This window comes from Saccopteryx bilineata, chromosome X (genome assembly GCF_036850765.1).
Source record: "Saccopteryx bilineata isolate mSacBil1 chromosome X, mSacBil1_pri_phased_curated, whole genome shotgun sequence".
Taxonomy (NCBI): Eukaryota; Metazoa; Chordata; class Mammalia; order Chiroptera; family Emballonuridae; genus Saccopteryx; species Saccopteryx bilineata.
This window is the reverse complement of record NC_089502.1, coordinates 7,439,542-7,455,301: the sequence shown is the minus strand read 5'-3', so window position 1 is coordinate 7,455,301 and position 15,760 is coordinate 7,439,542. Positions and strand designations below refer to the sequence as shown.

At 41.4% G+C, this 15,760-nt stretch overlaps 1 protein-coding gene across 2 annotated transcripts; it reads right to left on the bottom strand.

Moving 5' to 3' along the window:
- Positions 1 to 2,048: 2,048 nt before the first annotated feature.
- Positions 2,049 to 15,531, bottom strand: MMGT1 (membrane magnesium transporter 1). Of its 2 annotated transcripts, XM_066249563.1 has the most exons (4): positions 15,218 to 15,527; positions 10,152 to 10,204; positions 6,801 to 6,904; positions 2,049 to 3,819 (listed from the first exon to the last, which is right to left on the bottom strand). In XM_066249563.1, exons 1-4 carry the CDS (start codon positions 15,294 to 15,296, stop codon positions 3,660 to 3,662), a joined length of 396 nt encoding a protein of 131 aa, XP_066105660.1. In that variant the 5' UTR covers positions 15,297 to 15,527; the 3' UTR covers positions 2,049 to 3,659. The 2 variants fall into 2 exon arrangements, with proteins under 2 accessions (XP_066105660.1, XP_066105661.1); XM_066249564.1 differs by lacking the exon at positions 10,152 to 10,204 and having other exon boundaries at positions 6,801 to 6,900; positions 15,218 to 15,531.
- Positions 15,532 to 15,760: the final 229 nt, after the last annotated feature.

The following is a 15,760-nucleotide window of genomic DNA, read 5'->3' as shown; positions in this document are numbered from 1 at the left end:
AAGCTTAACCTCACCACGTATCAACTAAACTACAAAGCCATCAGCAAAACCATACAGCACCAGAAGTCGCATTAATGGTAAGAAGTACTTTATTCATCATTGGTTAGCAACAGTATAACAATGTTATTAAAAAGAATTCAGAGACTTATTATACTTTAAAAGTGTTGGCCTTACATAAAATGCACACATTTACTTGTATTTAGTGTTAAACATATTGTATGGCTCTCATGGAATTACATTTTAAAATATGTGGCGTTCATGGCTCTCTCAGCCAAAGGTTCCCGACCCCTGCATTAGGGAGTGTTACAGAGCATCAGTCTCCAATTCACCAATCTACACTTTCTGCAGCTGACCAGGGGTCACCAAACTTTTTACACAGGGGGTCAGTTCACTGTCCCTCAGACCATTGGAAGGCCACCACATACAGTACTCCTCTCACTGACCACCAATGAAAGAAGTGCTCCTTCCGGAAGTGTGGTGGGGGGCTGGATAAATGGCCTCAGGTGGCCGCATGCGGCCCACGGGCCGTAGTTTGGGGACGCCTGCTAGCCCATAGCATTTGGCTGGTTCCCTGGTTATTAAGAAGTGAGTCTTCCCATATTCTAGACAGTTTTCAATAGTTCAAACTTCTGAATGTCACTGAAATCATAGCCACCTGAAGGCTGAATCAGCTCACCTCTACAGATAAATGTTAAGCTTTCTGTAGAGCAAAGAGCTAGCCAAATGTCCTTAAAACGAAAATCCCCGTTTCTATGAAAGTTGTACTCTGTATCTCGTCCTCACCTTCAGTGACACGCCATGAAGAGGGAAAACTAAGCCTGCGACAAGTCAGAAGCTACAGGACAATTTCTTAAATGACCTGAATTTTGTTTTAATCAAGATATTAGTTCCAAATATTTAGAACATATTGGGCCAATTCCTTTGAGGTCTGCTTTTAAAGGGAAGTTTACTTTTACTAATTCACTATTAGAGTGTGTAATAAATGACAAGCAATCAGTTTTCCTCAGTGGTTACTATTCTTCTACATAAGCAGGGTAACAGAATCAGAAAGGGTCTTTTTCACTGGTGGGATTCAGCCAGTTTGTACTGGTTCAGCAGAACTGATACCTAATTTTCGGTTCAGTTCAGCAAACCAGTTGTTCAAGTGGTACTTGTAATCAGGGTTCTCTCTAAGGTGGGCACCTGGGCAGCTGCCCAATGTGGAAATCACAAATTTACATTCCTTACTCTTATTTTATTTAATTTTTTGCATTTTTCCGAAGCTGGAAACGGGGAGGCAGTCAGACAGACTCCCGCATGCGCCCGACCAGGATCCATCCGGAATGCCCACCAGGGGGCGATGCTCTGCCCCTCTAGGGTGTCACTCTGTTGATTCCAGAGCCATCCTACCACCTGAGGCAGAGGCCACAGAGCCATCCTCAGCGCCCAGGCCATCTTTGCTCCACTGGAGCCTCAGCTGCAGGAGGAGAAGAGAGAGACAGAGAGGAAGGAGAGGGGGAGTGGTGGAGGAGCAGATGGGCACTTCTCCTGTGTGCCCTGGCCGGGAATCAAACCCGGGACTCCTGCACACCAGGCCGACGCTCTACCACTGAGCCAACCAGCCAGGGCCTCCTTACTCTTCTTAACATTCATCTGCACAACAATGTATTGTAAGTACCTGTAGTTATGTTCATTCTGTCCAGAGGTGAAAAAAATTGCAAGTGAGGATGCTAATCGAGAAGCAGTAAGAAAATATCTTAAATAACAGTTTTATTGTTTTTTTGTCAGGTATCATTTCATATTTTCATTAATATTTTAAAAATCTTCCTTATAACACAATCTAGATTTGTTTACCTCTTTTTTTTGTTCTTATTTAAGTACTAAATGTATGAAATAATAAACTACCTTTTGGTATATCATTTCCTTATACTTAAAATGGTCATTAGGGCAGAGAACTGGTTGTTAAATTATTTGAATCCCACCACTGGTCTTCTTGGTATATCTTCAACTATTCTTATACAATATAAACATTTAGGGATTTTTTTACAGTTGAATGAAGAAAACATAAGTAGCTTTACAGTAAGTTAAGTTTGTTTAATATATTTGTTATGACAAAGAACTTCAGACACAAAAATTGCTCACTGCACACAGAACCCCAGAGAAGTGATGAAACAAGACAGTTGATGTTAGAATGTACATGGTAGTCAGGTGGGGCAAGAAGTCATGGATAAATTAAAAACTGGCAAGTCTCCTCTGAAACAGAGCCACTTTTTAGGGAGCATAAGAAAAACTTGTAACCTTTTAATAACTCTTTAGAGAAGTCTATTTGTTGTTAAGATACATTCATGCTGCAAAATGCAGTACTCACACTGTTTCCAAAAGGATCCTAAAAACTGTACTGCAAAAGAAAAGAAATCTAAGATATTACATAATTACAAAATAACATTTTTTTCCAAAGGAATGTTTTTAAAACAGTGACTTACAAAAGATGTAAATTTGTTTTAAATGAAAAAAGAATTCCCTATGACAGATAAAAGATTAATTTCACAGATAATTTATACTGCCTCAATAATTTGATGTTCATGGTAGCATTATTTACAATAGCCACAATCTGGAAGCAGCCTAAGTGCCCACCAGTAGGTGAGTAGATAAAAAAGCTGTGGTACATTCACACAATGGAATACTACACTGCCGTAAAAAGGGCAATCTTACCTTTTGCAATATCATGGATGGACTTGGAGATTGTTATGCTAAGTGAAATAAGCTAGTCAAAGAAAGACAAGTACCATATGATTTCACTTCTTTGTGAAATCTAATGAACAAAATCAACAAAATAGTAACAGACTTATAAATACAGAGAACAGACTGACAGCTGTCAGAGGGGAGTAGGGTTGGGAGGCTGCATGAAAAAGGTGAAAGAGGCCCTGGCTGGTTGGCTCAGTGGTAGAGCGTCGGCCTGGCATGCGGAAGTCCCGAGTTCAATTCCCAGTCAGGGCACACAGGAGAAGCGCCCATCTGCTTCTCCACCCCTCCCCCTCTCCTTCCTCTCTGTCTCTCTCTTCCCCTCCCGCAGCCAAGGCTCCATTGGAGCAAAGTTGGCCCAGGCACCGAGGGCGGTTCCATGGCCTCTGCCTCAGGCACTAGAATGGCTATGATTACAGTGGAGCAACACCCTAGTGGGCTTGCCAGGTGGACCCCAGTCAGGCACATGCGGGAGTCTGTCTGACTGTCTCTCCCCGTTTCTAGCTTCAGAGAAATACTAAAAAAAAAAAAAAAAAAAGGTGAAGGAATTAAGAAAAAAAAACACCTTCACAGACACAGTCCACATTACAGTGATTACCAGAGTGAAAGAGGGTGTAAGCAGTGATGGAAGGAGACCTGACTTGGGGTAGTGAACACACAATACAACATACAGATGATGTGTTACAGATTTGTACACCTGAAACCTATATAATGTCATCAGCCAATGTCACTCCAATCAATTCAATAAAAAAAAAATAAATATTCAAACTCTCCAAAAAAAAAATAATAATTTGATTACAGTATACAAACAAGGACCACAGACTTTTTTAGTTAGTTCTAAAAGATCACTATAAATATTGATGGGGGGAGGGCTTTATACCCCAAACTTCAATATTCCTGCTCTGTGTCCTCTACTGTTGTTATAATTTGTAAAAATCTTAACGACGCAGTGATTCCAGTTTTCGTAATTTCAATGATGTGTTAGAGGACAATGCATCTTCGTTTGAAGAATTTGTTGTATCTGAAGGCTGGAACAATACTCTACCACGATGATTAAATACATAAAAGGAAGGGTGATTTCTTAATGTGTCAAATGTCCTTAAAAGAAAAAGACATCAATTTTAGATAAAGCCTTATAAAAGCCTATGTGAAAATAAGGAGGCTTCTGCTAAATTATGAATTTGCTATGGGTTTTAGTTTAAACTATGTTTAAACCCATGAAATCAGACCATAAATGGTAATCATACTGTGTAGCTCATTGGTTTTCCTGTATAAAGAAAATAAGAAATCTGGAAAAGCAACATATTGTCATAGAATTTTTTATTCAGCTAGTCCTTCCAATATGCCTATGAATAATATAAGTAAGTGGTCAACTTGAATCACATCTGTAGATCTAAGATTAGCCCATGCCAAATAGTCGTTTTTAAAAAAATACCAGTACAGAGATTGTACCTTTGAATACTCTCCTTTGGCCCTCACTGTTCAAACTCTGTGATTATTTCACAGATCTATTTTCTAAGAATCTTTCAAGTATAGCAAAAATTTCCTTAAATTCCTTTGGTCCCTCTGTACCTGCTGTTTTTCAAACCATATATTTAACAACAACCTACTAAATTCATATTTTGCTACCACCTACTTAATGCCATTCTATTTTACTTCTCTCTTTCCTGGTCCCTTGCCTATGATTCTTAATAGACTCTTTGTAAGAACAGTAGTGGGTGATGATAGTAAAGTATCCTTTCTTCTTTTCCAGTGAGAGATATGTGGTGTAAAAAAAGTTCACAAACACCTAAGTGTATAGCTTTTAGTGTTGGTTTGTTTTTCAGTATTATTTTCCTGGAAAAATGTAATTCTTCCTTTGATAAATCTCAAGTCTCAAAGTCAGCCCACCTAAAAATCCAAGCATATCCCACATGAAACAGATGTGACTATTTAAGATGTAAAGTAAAAAGAGGGTGAGTTCCCTCTAACACATAAATGTTTATTGTAAATCTCCCTAAGGAAATATTTTAAAGGGTTAAATTTTTCAGGATTGAGAAAGTGGGTCAAGCCCAGAGATGGAATTGACCAAAGCTAATGGATGGTTTTATAAAAGTAAGAAATTTTGAAAAGTAAAGCAAGCAAAGCTCATGAAAACAGTGTAGAAGAAGTACAGGATAAAAAAGAAAGCAGAATAACAAACATAGTTCAATCCAGGAACAGAAAAGGGCATGAGAACAGAGTGTGTTACAAACTAGGTTCAAGTGTAACGGAAAAAACAGAAAACACCTTATTCTTTCCAAGACTAAGCTGGGACAGCTGGGACAGAAGAAAGGAAGGGAGGGAGGGAGGGAGGGAGGGAGGGAGGGAGGGAGGGAGGGAGGGAGGGAAGGGGAGAAGGAGGAAAAAAGGGAGGGAGGGAGGGAGGGAGGAAGGAAGGAAGGAAGGAAATAAGGAAGGAAGGGAGGGAAGAAGGAAGGAAGGAAGGAAGGAAGGAAGGAAGGAAGGAAGGAAGGAAGGAAGGAAGGAAGGAAGGAAGGAAGGAATGGAGGGAGAAAGGAAGGGGAGAAGGAGGGGAGGAAGGGGGGAAGGAGGGAAGGAGAGAAAGAGGGAAGGAGGGAAGGAGGGAAGGAGGGAGGGAGGAGGGAGGGAGAGAAGAAAAAAGGAAGGGAGGAAAGAAGGAAGGAAAGAAGGAAGGAAGGAAGGAAGGAAGGAAGGAAGGAAGGAAGGAAGGAAGGAAGGAAAGAAGGAAGGGGAGAAGGAGGAGAGGAGGGGGGAAGGAGGAAAGGAGAGAAAGAGGGAAGGACAGAAGGAGGGAAGAAGGAAGAAAGGGAGGGAGGGAGGGAGGGAGAGAGGGAGGAAGGAAGGAAGGAAGGAAGGAAGGAAGGAAGGAAGGAAGGAAGGAAGGAAGGAAGGAAGGAAGAGGAGAAGGAGGGGAGGAAGGGGAGAAGGAGGGAAGGAGAGAAAGAGGGAAGGATGGAAGGAGGGAGGAGGGAGGGAGGAAGGAAGGAAGGAAAAAAGGAGGGAAGGGAGGGAGGGAGGGAGGGAGGGAGAGAGGGAGGAAGGAAGGAAGGAAGGAAGGAAGGAAGGAAGGAAGGGGAGAAGGAGGGGAGCAAGGGGAGAAGGAGGGAAGGAGAGAAAGAGGGAAGGATAGAAGGAGGGAGGAGGGAGGAGGGAGGGAGGAAAGAAGGAAGGATGAAGGAAGGAAGGAAGGAGAGAAGGAGGGGAGGAAGGGTATAAGGAGGGAAGGAGAGAAAGAGGGAAGGAGGAAAGGAGGGAGGGGGAGGGAGGAGGGAAAGAGGGAAGAAAGAAGGAAGGAAGAAAGGAAGGAAGAGGAGAAGGAGGGGAGGAAGGGGGAAGGAGGGAAGGAGAGAATGAGGGAAGGAGAGAAGGAGGGAGGAGGGAGGGAGGAGGGAGGGAGGAAGGAAGGAAGGAAGGAAGGAAGGAAGGAAGGTGGGAAGGAGAGAAGAAGGGGAGGAAGGGTAGAAGGAGGGAAGGAGAGAAAGAGGGAAGGAGGGAAGGAGGGAGGGGGAGGGAGGAGGGAAAGAGGGAAGAAGGAAGGAAGGAAGAAAGAAAGGAAGAAAGGAAGGAAGGGGAGAGGAGGGGAGGAAGGGGGGAAGGAGGGAAGGAGAGAAAGAGGGAAGGAGGGAAGGAGAAAGGGGGGAGGGAGGGAGGAAAGAAGGAAGGAAGGAAGGAAGGAAGGAAGGAAGGAAGGAAGGAAGGAAGGAAGGAAGGAAGGAAGGAAGGAAGGAGGGAAGGGGAAGAAAACAAAGAGAGGAACAGAGAGGAAGGGAAGGATATCTGAGAGAATATCTTCCTATATGACTATTTCTGTCTACCCATCCACCCAACAAACAAATAAATAATTTTAAGTAATCATAATATAATATCATATTCTAATGTCAATAATCTGCCATTCCACTTCCATTTCTCCTATAATATCAAATATTGCCTCAATATTTTTACTTCATTACTCATACAGATTATATAATCAAAATGTAAAAACCAACTTTTATGTACCATAGCTCATACATTTAAAAATACGTGAATGAAGCAAAACCCCCAAGAAATGAAATGCCTATGAAAAGGGGAAAACTTACTTATTTTTTAGTTCAGAAGTGGCATCCATGTCTTTAAACTCCCCTGCAACATGAACTATACCATAACAGGTAACTGCAAAGGCGAGAAGTGTCTGAAGAACTATCTGTGAGTATAAAAAGTAATATTACTAAATAACACAGAAATATTATTATAAAAATTTACAATTTTCTTTCCATCTCTTTTGAGCCTCTAAGAGGTGTTTCTCCTAGATCCTATCAAAGACTCAATTCTCAGTTAAAGGATTTGGTCTTAAACACAATAAAATCTATAAATTCTATGGATTGCCTTCAAAAATATATGTGGGTTTTGCTAAAATAATGAAAACATATAATAAGCCATTCAAAAATCAGTTATCAACTACTATTTGCTTCCAAGAACTAAGACCTTTTTAATGTATTCTTGTTAAATATCATAGAATATAAAAAGAACACCTCTTGGCCTGACAGATGGTGGCACAGTGGATAGAGCGTCGGACTGGGGTGTGGAGGACCCAGGTTTGAGACCCCGAGGTCGCCAGCTTGAGCGCTAAGGTGCTGCAATGAAGAATTGATGCTTCTCATCCCTCTCCCTTCCTGTCTGCCTGTCCCTATCTGTTCCTCTCTATCTCTATCACAAGAAAAATTTCATAATTTGACTTCATTTTTTTTGGAAAAGTTATTTTTTTTTTTTTTTTATTTTTATTTTTTTTTATATTTCTGAAGCTGGAAACAGGGAGAGACAGTCATAAAAAAAATAAAAAAATCTGGTTTGAGCAAGGCTCACCAGCTTGGACCCAAGGTCGCTGGCTCAAGCTAGGGGTCACTCGGTCTGCTGTAGCCCCCGGTCAAGGCACATATGAGAAAACAATCAGTGTACAACTAAGGAACCACAACGAAGAATTGATGTTTCTCATCTCTCTCCCTTCCTGTCTGTCTGTCCCTATCTGTCCCTCTCTCTGACACAAAAATAAATAAATAAATAAATAAATAAATAAATAAATGTTTATTTAAAAAAAAGGAACACCTCTTACCCACCACTCATCATAAGAAACAGAGTATTACCAGTACCTTTCAAGTTCCACATGTCCCTCTGCAATATTCTTCACCCTTTCTCAGTTAACTATTGTCTCAAATTGCGTATTAATCAGTTTTTTGCTTTTCTTTATAATTTTACCAGCTGTGTATGCACCTCTAAAACAAATATTGCTTACTTTTCCACATTTTGAAATTATTTTGTGAGATTGATCTCTTTTATAGTATGTAGTTGTAGTCCATTCACTTTCGTTGTTTTATATTCCAGTATATAAAAATATCACAATTTATACATTCTCCTTTTGATGGTTGTGTGGGCTGTTTCTTCTATGTTACTTTTACAACGTCAATATGGATAACCTTGTGCATATCTCCTGATGCATGGGAGTAGAAACACTGGTGAAGAGTGTATGCACACTCAGCTTTACTAGGTAATACCAAACTGCTTTTGAAAAAGATTGTGCAAGGAGAAATTTGCACGCTTGACATTAACTGACATGGGAGTACAAGCGTATTTTATTTTCTTGATTGTTATTGTCTCTAATTTTAAATTTTTCCCATTTGTAAACAGAAGGAAGTTTTCTTAAATAGCTATAAATGAATGTGTGTGCATCTACCACAAAGCAAATGTGAAGGGGGAATGAGTTAATAACCACACCAGCCATGTCCTTGATAGACAACTAAAGCCAAAATTAACCACAAGCTATTTCTCTTTCTAAATTAAAACCTAATGTACAGTTATACCAGTTTACACTTCCACCACCAGTTTGCCGTTACCTATTTCATACAGTGCAATCACAGGCACCATTAACAAGAATGTGCTAAATCTATAAGTAGTCATGAAGGTATGTTAAGATACATTAAGCAATAAAAATCTCAATATAAAACTATCCATATATACACATGTATAATAATTTTTTAAAAACCCTGTGTTTTGATTAAGTAAACCTATATAGACATAAATAAAGATAATGTTGTTTATGCACAGGAACAAAACTGACCTGCCAGTACACTCCAAACTGTTCAGAACAGAAGTACAATTGCTGAGCAACGGAGTCAGGTTTTCTTCTTTTATCTTTTTTTTTTAATGTGGTCAGTTTTATTTTTTACATTACTGTTTAATTCTGTTACAAAGAATCTACTATTTTGTAATTTAAAATCCAGTAAAAATAAAAATTGTGAGTGAAGCTCACTATCATTTTAGCTTAAAGAACACTTCCTTGTTTTTCTTTAATTTTACCTCCTATGTATATGTTCCTAAACAACAGTTTCTTGGTTTTGTTTGTTCTTAAATTTTATATAAAAAATAACTTTTCCAAGCGTCGGCCTAGCGTGCGGAGGACCCGGGTTCGATTCCCAGCCAGGGCACACAGGAGAAGCGCCCATTTGCTTCTCCACCCCTCCGCTGCGCCTTCCTCTCTGTCTCTCTCTTCCCCTCCCGCAGCCAAGGCTCCATTGGAGCAAAGATGGCCCGGGCGCTGGGGATGGCTCTGTGGCCTCCGCCCCAGGCGCTAGAGTGGCTCTGGTCGCAACATGGCGACGCCCAGGATGGGCAGAGCATCGCCCCCTGGTGGGCAGAGCGTCGCCCCCTGGTGGGCAGAGCGTCGCCCCATGGTGGGCGTGCCGGGTGGATCCCGGTCGGGCGCATGCGGGAGTCTGTCTGACTGTCTCTCCCTGTTTCCAGCTTCAGAAATATAAAAAATAAATAAATAAATAAAAATAAAAAAAATAACTTTTCCAAAAAAAATGAAGTCAAATTATGAAATTTTTCTTGTGATAGAGATAGAGAGGAACAGATAGGGACAGGCAGACAGGAAGGGAGAGGGATGAGAAGCATCAATTCTTCATTGCAGCACCTTAGCTGTTCATTGATTGCTTTCTCATATGTGCCTTGACCTGGGGGCTACAGCAGAGCGACTAACCCCTTGCTCAAGCCAGCAACCTTGAGTCCTAGCTGGTGAGCTTTGCTCAAACCAGATGAGCCCGTGCTCAAGCTGGCGACCTCAAGGTCTCGAACCTGGGTCCTCAGCATCCCACTCTGACGCTCTATTCACTCTGCCACTACCTGGTCAGACTCAAATTATCAAAATTTTAAGTGCATATCAGACTATGGAAGAGCAAGTTCTAGAAAGACTATTTAAACTATAGTTCTAGAAACCAAACAGAAATATTTTGTTTCCAAATGTTTGGGTTTTACAATGAATGACAAACAGTAGAGAACAGATATAATTTCATGTCTGAAAAATATTGAGAATAAAAACCAGTTAAAATATTATTATAAAGTAAGTATATGGCTAATTCTTAAAGTATATGTTAATAGAATAAAAATGACCAACTTACATCTATTGGCAGTGATTCATCTTCCTTTTCTGTTAATCGCATATAAGAACGATCTATAAACCAGAAGCATACCATTAAGGAAATCGTAGCTCATTTTTCTCCCTTAAAATGTAAGCAAATCTAAATACTAAAGAAGCAGCTGACTTATATTCTACATAAAGTAATGCTAATCCTGTATTCCTCAAAAATTTCTTCTAAGGCAATCAACCTGATCTTGAACTATTTTATTCTCATCGTGACCTGCTTTGTCACCTTATAAAATGGTAAGAGTGAAAGATGAGTAAGTATGAGGAAGAAATATCTATACATATTTTTTCTTTCATTGCTATAGGAAAATCAGAATCCTCTGAATGAATCATTTCTTTCACTAACTGGTCAAAGAAATCACAATTATTTTAAAATTAGGAAGCCTACAGGAACTCTCCACTCTTGAAATAGCACCACCATCACAGAAATGGTATGGAAATGTTTTTTCCTGAGAGAATATTCTGGGACAGTGGTGGAGTAGGAAATATTCCAGGACATCAATTTCTGCCTGCATGATTAAATTCTAATTATGCGGCTGCCTTAGCTTCAGGAAGCAGCAAAGTACTAAGAAAAAGAATCAGGATCATGAAGCTGATAAGCCTGGATCATAAAACCAGCTCTTGAACTTACTGTATACCGATATTATCTCATTCAACGTAAGATACTTTCATGTAATACTTATCTCAATTTCAGTTTTATTAAAAAAAATTTTTTTATTGATTTTAGCAAGAGAGGAAGGGGGGAGAGACAGCGACAGGAACATCAATCCGTTCTTGAATGTGCCCTGACCAGGGATTGCACCGGCTACCTCTGCGCTTCGAGCCAGTGCTCTAACAAATGGAGCTATCAGGCCATGGAAATTTCAGAGTTTTAAAATGGAGATGTGGGAGGGTAAGTGTGTCTTAGACTCAAAGGAATACAGTACCTATCTTTTCACTGTCAAAGCTTCTGCAAGAGTAAACTGGAAATAACGCGAGGACTCAATGAGATATGTGATAGGTTCTCTGCCATAACAAAGTTCGTTGTGGCAAAGCTGCGCACGCCAGGGCACCACAGTAGGCTATCTGCTGCCACAACCTGACATGACCAAATTAGCCTCAAAAGTAAGTATTAGTCTCTTTCCAACAGAGCATTATAAAGAGGTCCCGTTGACGTGACAGATGCCGTAAGGAACTTTCATCTCACTGGAAACATAAAAACACAAAATCCTAAATCTAGATGAACCTTCCACAATCCCATTTAGTTAAGTGTATTGTGAACTTAAAAAGGCAAACTGTTGTGACTACATGTGTACTGACTCTTAAAAGAGAATTTGTTTAGACATTTCCAAGGTTTTTTTCTTACAGGGTTTATCGTAAGGACAAATGGAAAAGAAAAATCAAACCAATAACAAAAACAGCTTTTGCCTAAGTCCCTACTGTCAGTTCAGATTCCAGCTAACTTTATTTAGCTGAAGTCTAACCTGACTCTGTAACACTACCTTTTAGCAAGCATTTCCTCCTTTGTAAAACAAAGGGTTTGCTCTAGGACCTTAAATGTTTACAGCTAAAGCGTGTGGTAGAAAACGTGTACCTCACAAAACTCTCCCCTCCCCCAGGGCAGTGCTTGGAGGTGGATTTAACTGTGGGCGCACCAGGTGTGCGCTCTGGGCCCCAACGTTACACTTTTTCCTAATGACACCAGATTTGGTTTCACACATGCAATTTTAACATTAACAGTATATAATATTTTTTATTTATTTAAAAATATGCTTAACATGTATTTTTATTTTCCCTGTCCCTCTCTCTCTCTCTCTTTTAATTTTTAAATTTTATTTATTTATTTTTTACAGAGACAGAGACAGAGTCAGAGTGAGGGATAGACAGGGACAGACAGGAACGGAGAGATGAGAAGCATCAATCAGTTTTTCGTTGCGCATTGAGACACCTTAGTTGTTCATTGATTGCTTTCTCATATGTGCCTTGACTGTGGGCCTTCAGCAGACCGAATAACCCCTTGCTTGAGCCAGCGACCTTGGGTCCAAGTTGGTGAGCTTTTGCTCAAACCAGATGAGCTGTGCTCAAGCTGGCGACCTCAGGGTTTCAAACCTGGGTCCTCAGCATCCCAGTCCGACGCTCTATCCACTGCGCCACCGCCTGGTCAGGCGCCCCTCTCTCTTTTTTGAGGGGCCCGATATTTTCTTCTGTGCCCGGGGCCTCCACCGATATTAATCCACCTGTGGCAGGGCTACTCAAAGGAATGTGCATACAAATCACTGGTGATCTGACCGAAGTCCAGATTCCAATTCTAGAGATATGGAGTGGGCATTTCTAGTATGGTGCCAAGTGATCACAAACATGCTGGTGTGTTGACCACACTTGAGCAGCAAGGCTCTAGAGCTGTCCCTGTCTCTATACATCTTTATCTTTACACACTTTTAGTGCAGTGTTTATATCACTTTATTGTGATTATTTCTTGATCCATTTGTTTCTGCACTCGACAATGAGCTCTGTCAGGGCATTATGCACTGTACCTCTAGCAGCACCTAAGCACAGTAAAATTTCAGCCAATTTCCTGACACTGAATTTCATGAAAGTGTAGCACATCAGCTCAAGTTGAATGCTTTGTCTTTAAATCCTGGCCCCACCGTTTCACGTCTCTGTACCTCTGTGTAAGTTTCCTAACTGTATGTCTCAACGTCTTCATCTTTCAAAGACAAGAGTAATAACAACAGCCACACCACAGGGTTTTCGATAGAATGGAATTATATAATACAAGTGAAGTGCTTAGTTCAGTTCCTGGCACTTGGTAAGCACTTAATTATGTGAGCGATTATTATCATTAAAGCTTGGAGCACAGAACAGAGGAGACTGGGGAAACATGACAACTAGATGTCTCATGTGATATCCTGGATTGGTCCTAGAACTGAAAGAAGACGTTAATGGAAAAAATGGCAAGATCCAAATAAAAGCTAGACTTCTTAATAGTAATATACCAATGTCAGTTTCTTAGTTGAGACGATATACCATGGTAAGGTAAGATGTTACCAATAGTGGGAACTGGTTGAGGGGTATACAGTCACTCTCTGTAGTATCTTTGAAACTTTTCTGTGAATCTAAAAAATTATAAATAAAAAATTAAATTCAATTTCCTTTAGACAATGTCAGAATACATGCATGTAATAACTGTTAAAATAATTGGATCCTTTTAATTATGTGTAATAAACACAACAAAAGGTTTTAACTTGAAAAAATCGGGACTTTGTAGGAATTCACATTTCATTTTCTCTTTTTAAAAGATTTTATTTATTCATTTTAGGGGAAAGACAGAGAGAGATAAGGGGGAGAGGAGCTGGAAGCATCAACTTCCATACGTGCCCTGACCAAGCAAGCCCAGGGTTTCCAACCGGCAACCTCAGCATTCCAGGTCGAAGCTCCATCCACTGTGCCACCACAAGTCAGGCCACATTTCATTTTCTAATTTATTCCTAAAGAAAGAAAGCAATCCAGCAAATACCTATTTCCCCATGTATAAGATGCACCTTTTTTGAAAAATTTGGGGTCTAAAAACTGGGTGTGTCTTATACAGTGGTTGTAGATTTTTTTACTTGCATTTCCTGCTTTTTTGTGCTTGTTTTTGAGCTCATCGTTGAAGACAGTATTCGACCTCAGATACAGATGAGGACAAGCTAATAATGGGAGTTTTGACAGAGATGAGGAGTTGTATGAATTTCATGATGAATGAAACTTAAGTTCAATAACTTTATGTAATACATTTTTTCCCCCAAATTTTGGGCCCCAAAATTAAGGTGTGTCTTATACATGGGAGCGTCTTATACATGGGGAAATATGGTAAAGGAATAAAGTTCAAGTTCCTTCATTCAACATATTGATTACCTACCATGAGAAAAATTGTGCTAGGCACTGAGTTTGAAGCAATGAGCAAAAAATATACATTCTCCCTGCTCTCATGGGCTAGGTGTCTTTAGGCTAGGACAGAGGTCCGCCAACTTTACCTGTAATAATAAATAGTTTAGATAATAAATATTATTTAGCTATTAGATAATATCTAATTAGATTTCATATAATAAATATTTAGATAATAAATATTTTAGGCTTTGTAGGCAATTGGTTCTATCACAAACTCAACTCTGCCCTTAGAAAGCAGCCACCCTAAACGAATGGGTGTGGTTGACTGCCAATAAAACTTCACTGATGGACGTTGGAACTTTGGCATTATATAACTGTCATGGATCATAAAATGATATTCTTTTGCTTTCCCCTCCAACGAATTAAAGTGTAAAAACATTCTTAGCTCACTAAGTAAACAGGAGGGGTGCTCCATCTGACCCACTTGCCAGAATTTAATGACTCCTGACCTAAGAGACAAGACGTCAAAAACTGATCAGCTGTCTCAAGAATGCACTGCATCCTCTGCTGGACTCCAAGTTTCTTCTTGATGCAATCTTACCTGTATGATAAAGTACTTCTACTGTTTTGCCACTTAAACTTTCTATGTTACTCTTTGTTACATGACTTGTCCAAGGTTACAGATTTAGCAGCAAAGCAAATTTTTAAGAACATGCCCCCCAGACTCACAGTCCAGAGCTCTTTCCCTTGTACCATAGTTTACCCAAGGTACACGGTCACCCGGTCACCTAATTTCTCAGTCACTGCCTGTACAGCCCAGGAGTGCCCCAAATGCTGTCGACCTGGCTGTCACTGGACGGTGAGCATCTGAGATCCTCAATCTGACACTGCCTGCTCAGCACCACGCTGGATCTGACATCACTTGTCCTGGATTCCCGGATAGACTCCCCCTTTGCCCTCTATGCAGCGCGCCCATCCCGTTTTGAGCCCTCTTCCAGACACCCCCTTCTCATGCTGCCTCTCTCCTCCATTGGGGAGCCCTGCACCGCTTCTGGTAGTCACCCCAAACTCTAAGGTCTCCAATAACCCTTTCTGGGACACTCGGTCTGACACTCTCGTTGGTGCGCGCACACATCGGCCCCAAAGTCCCGCAACCGAGCAGTCCCGGTCCCCGTCCCCCGGGGCACTTACGCTGAGCAGCGGAAAAGGCCGCGTGGGCTAGGGCGAAAAGGCCGACGCCCACCAGCCCCTTCCACAGTGACAGTGCCATTATTCTGCACGAGTGGCAGCCCAAAAAATGAGAAGGGCAGCGCAGCAGTTCCCTTTTCCAACAGCGGGTGTCCACGAAGCGCAGAAAGATGACGTCACTGGACCGCTGGGCACCAAGGGCCTCACAGAGGTGGGAAAACAAAAGAACCTTCAGAAAGCGGAAGCGGGAATGCCAGGAAGGAAGGGAAAGCACGCGGGCAAAGGTCTGCAAGCGCCCACGGGGCAGCGGGCAATGCGTAGCCGCTCTGTGCGCGCGCCGCGCGCGCGCGCGCGCGCGCGGGGGGGGGGGGGCTGATGACGGAGGGGCAGGAAAGAAAGGCAACAGCCAATCCATTGAAAAGCTGACCAGAATGGGCAAGGGGCGGGGCCTGTGAGAGGGCAGGGCAGAGGGGTGGGGTCTGGAAGCCCTGGGGCAAGGCCCTTGGTGTAGGTTACTGCCCCAGCAGGGGGTTTTCCGTTCCTTTA

Excerpts from the sequence above, each read along its gene's own strand:
- MMGT1 (XM_066249563.1), bottom strand. The coding sequence starts at position 15,296 with ATGGCACTGTCACTGTGGAAGGGGCTGGTGGGCGTCGGCCTTTTCGCC. Across the intron at positions 6,905-10,151 it reads ATGAATCACTGCCAATAGAT|ATAGTTCTTCAGACACTTCT; the intron begins GTAAGTTGGTCA and ends TTATACTCACAG. Across the intron at positions 3,820-6,800 it reads ACTTCTGAACTAAAAAATAA|GACATTTGACACATTAAGAA; the intron begins GTAAGTTTTCCC and ends TTTTCTTTTAAG.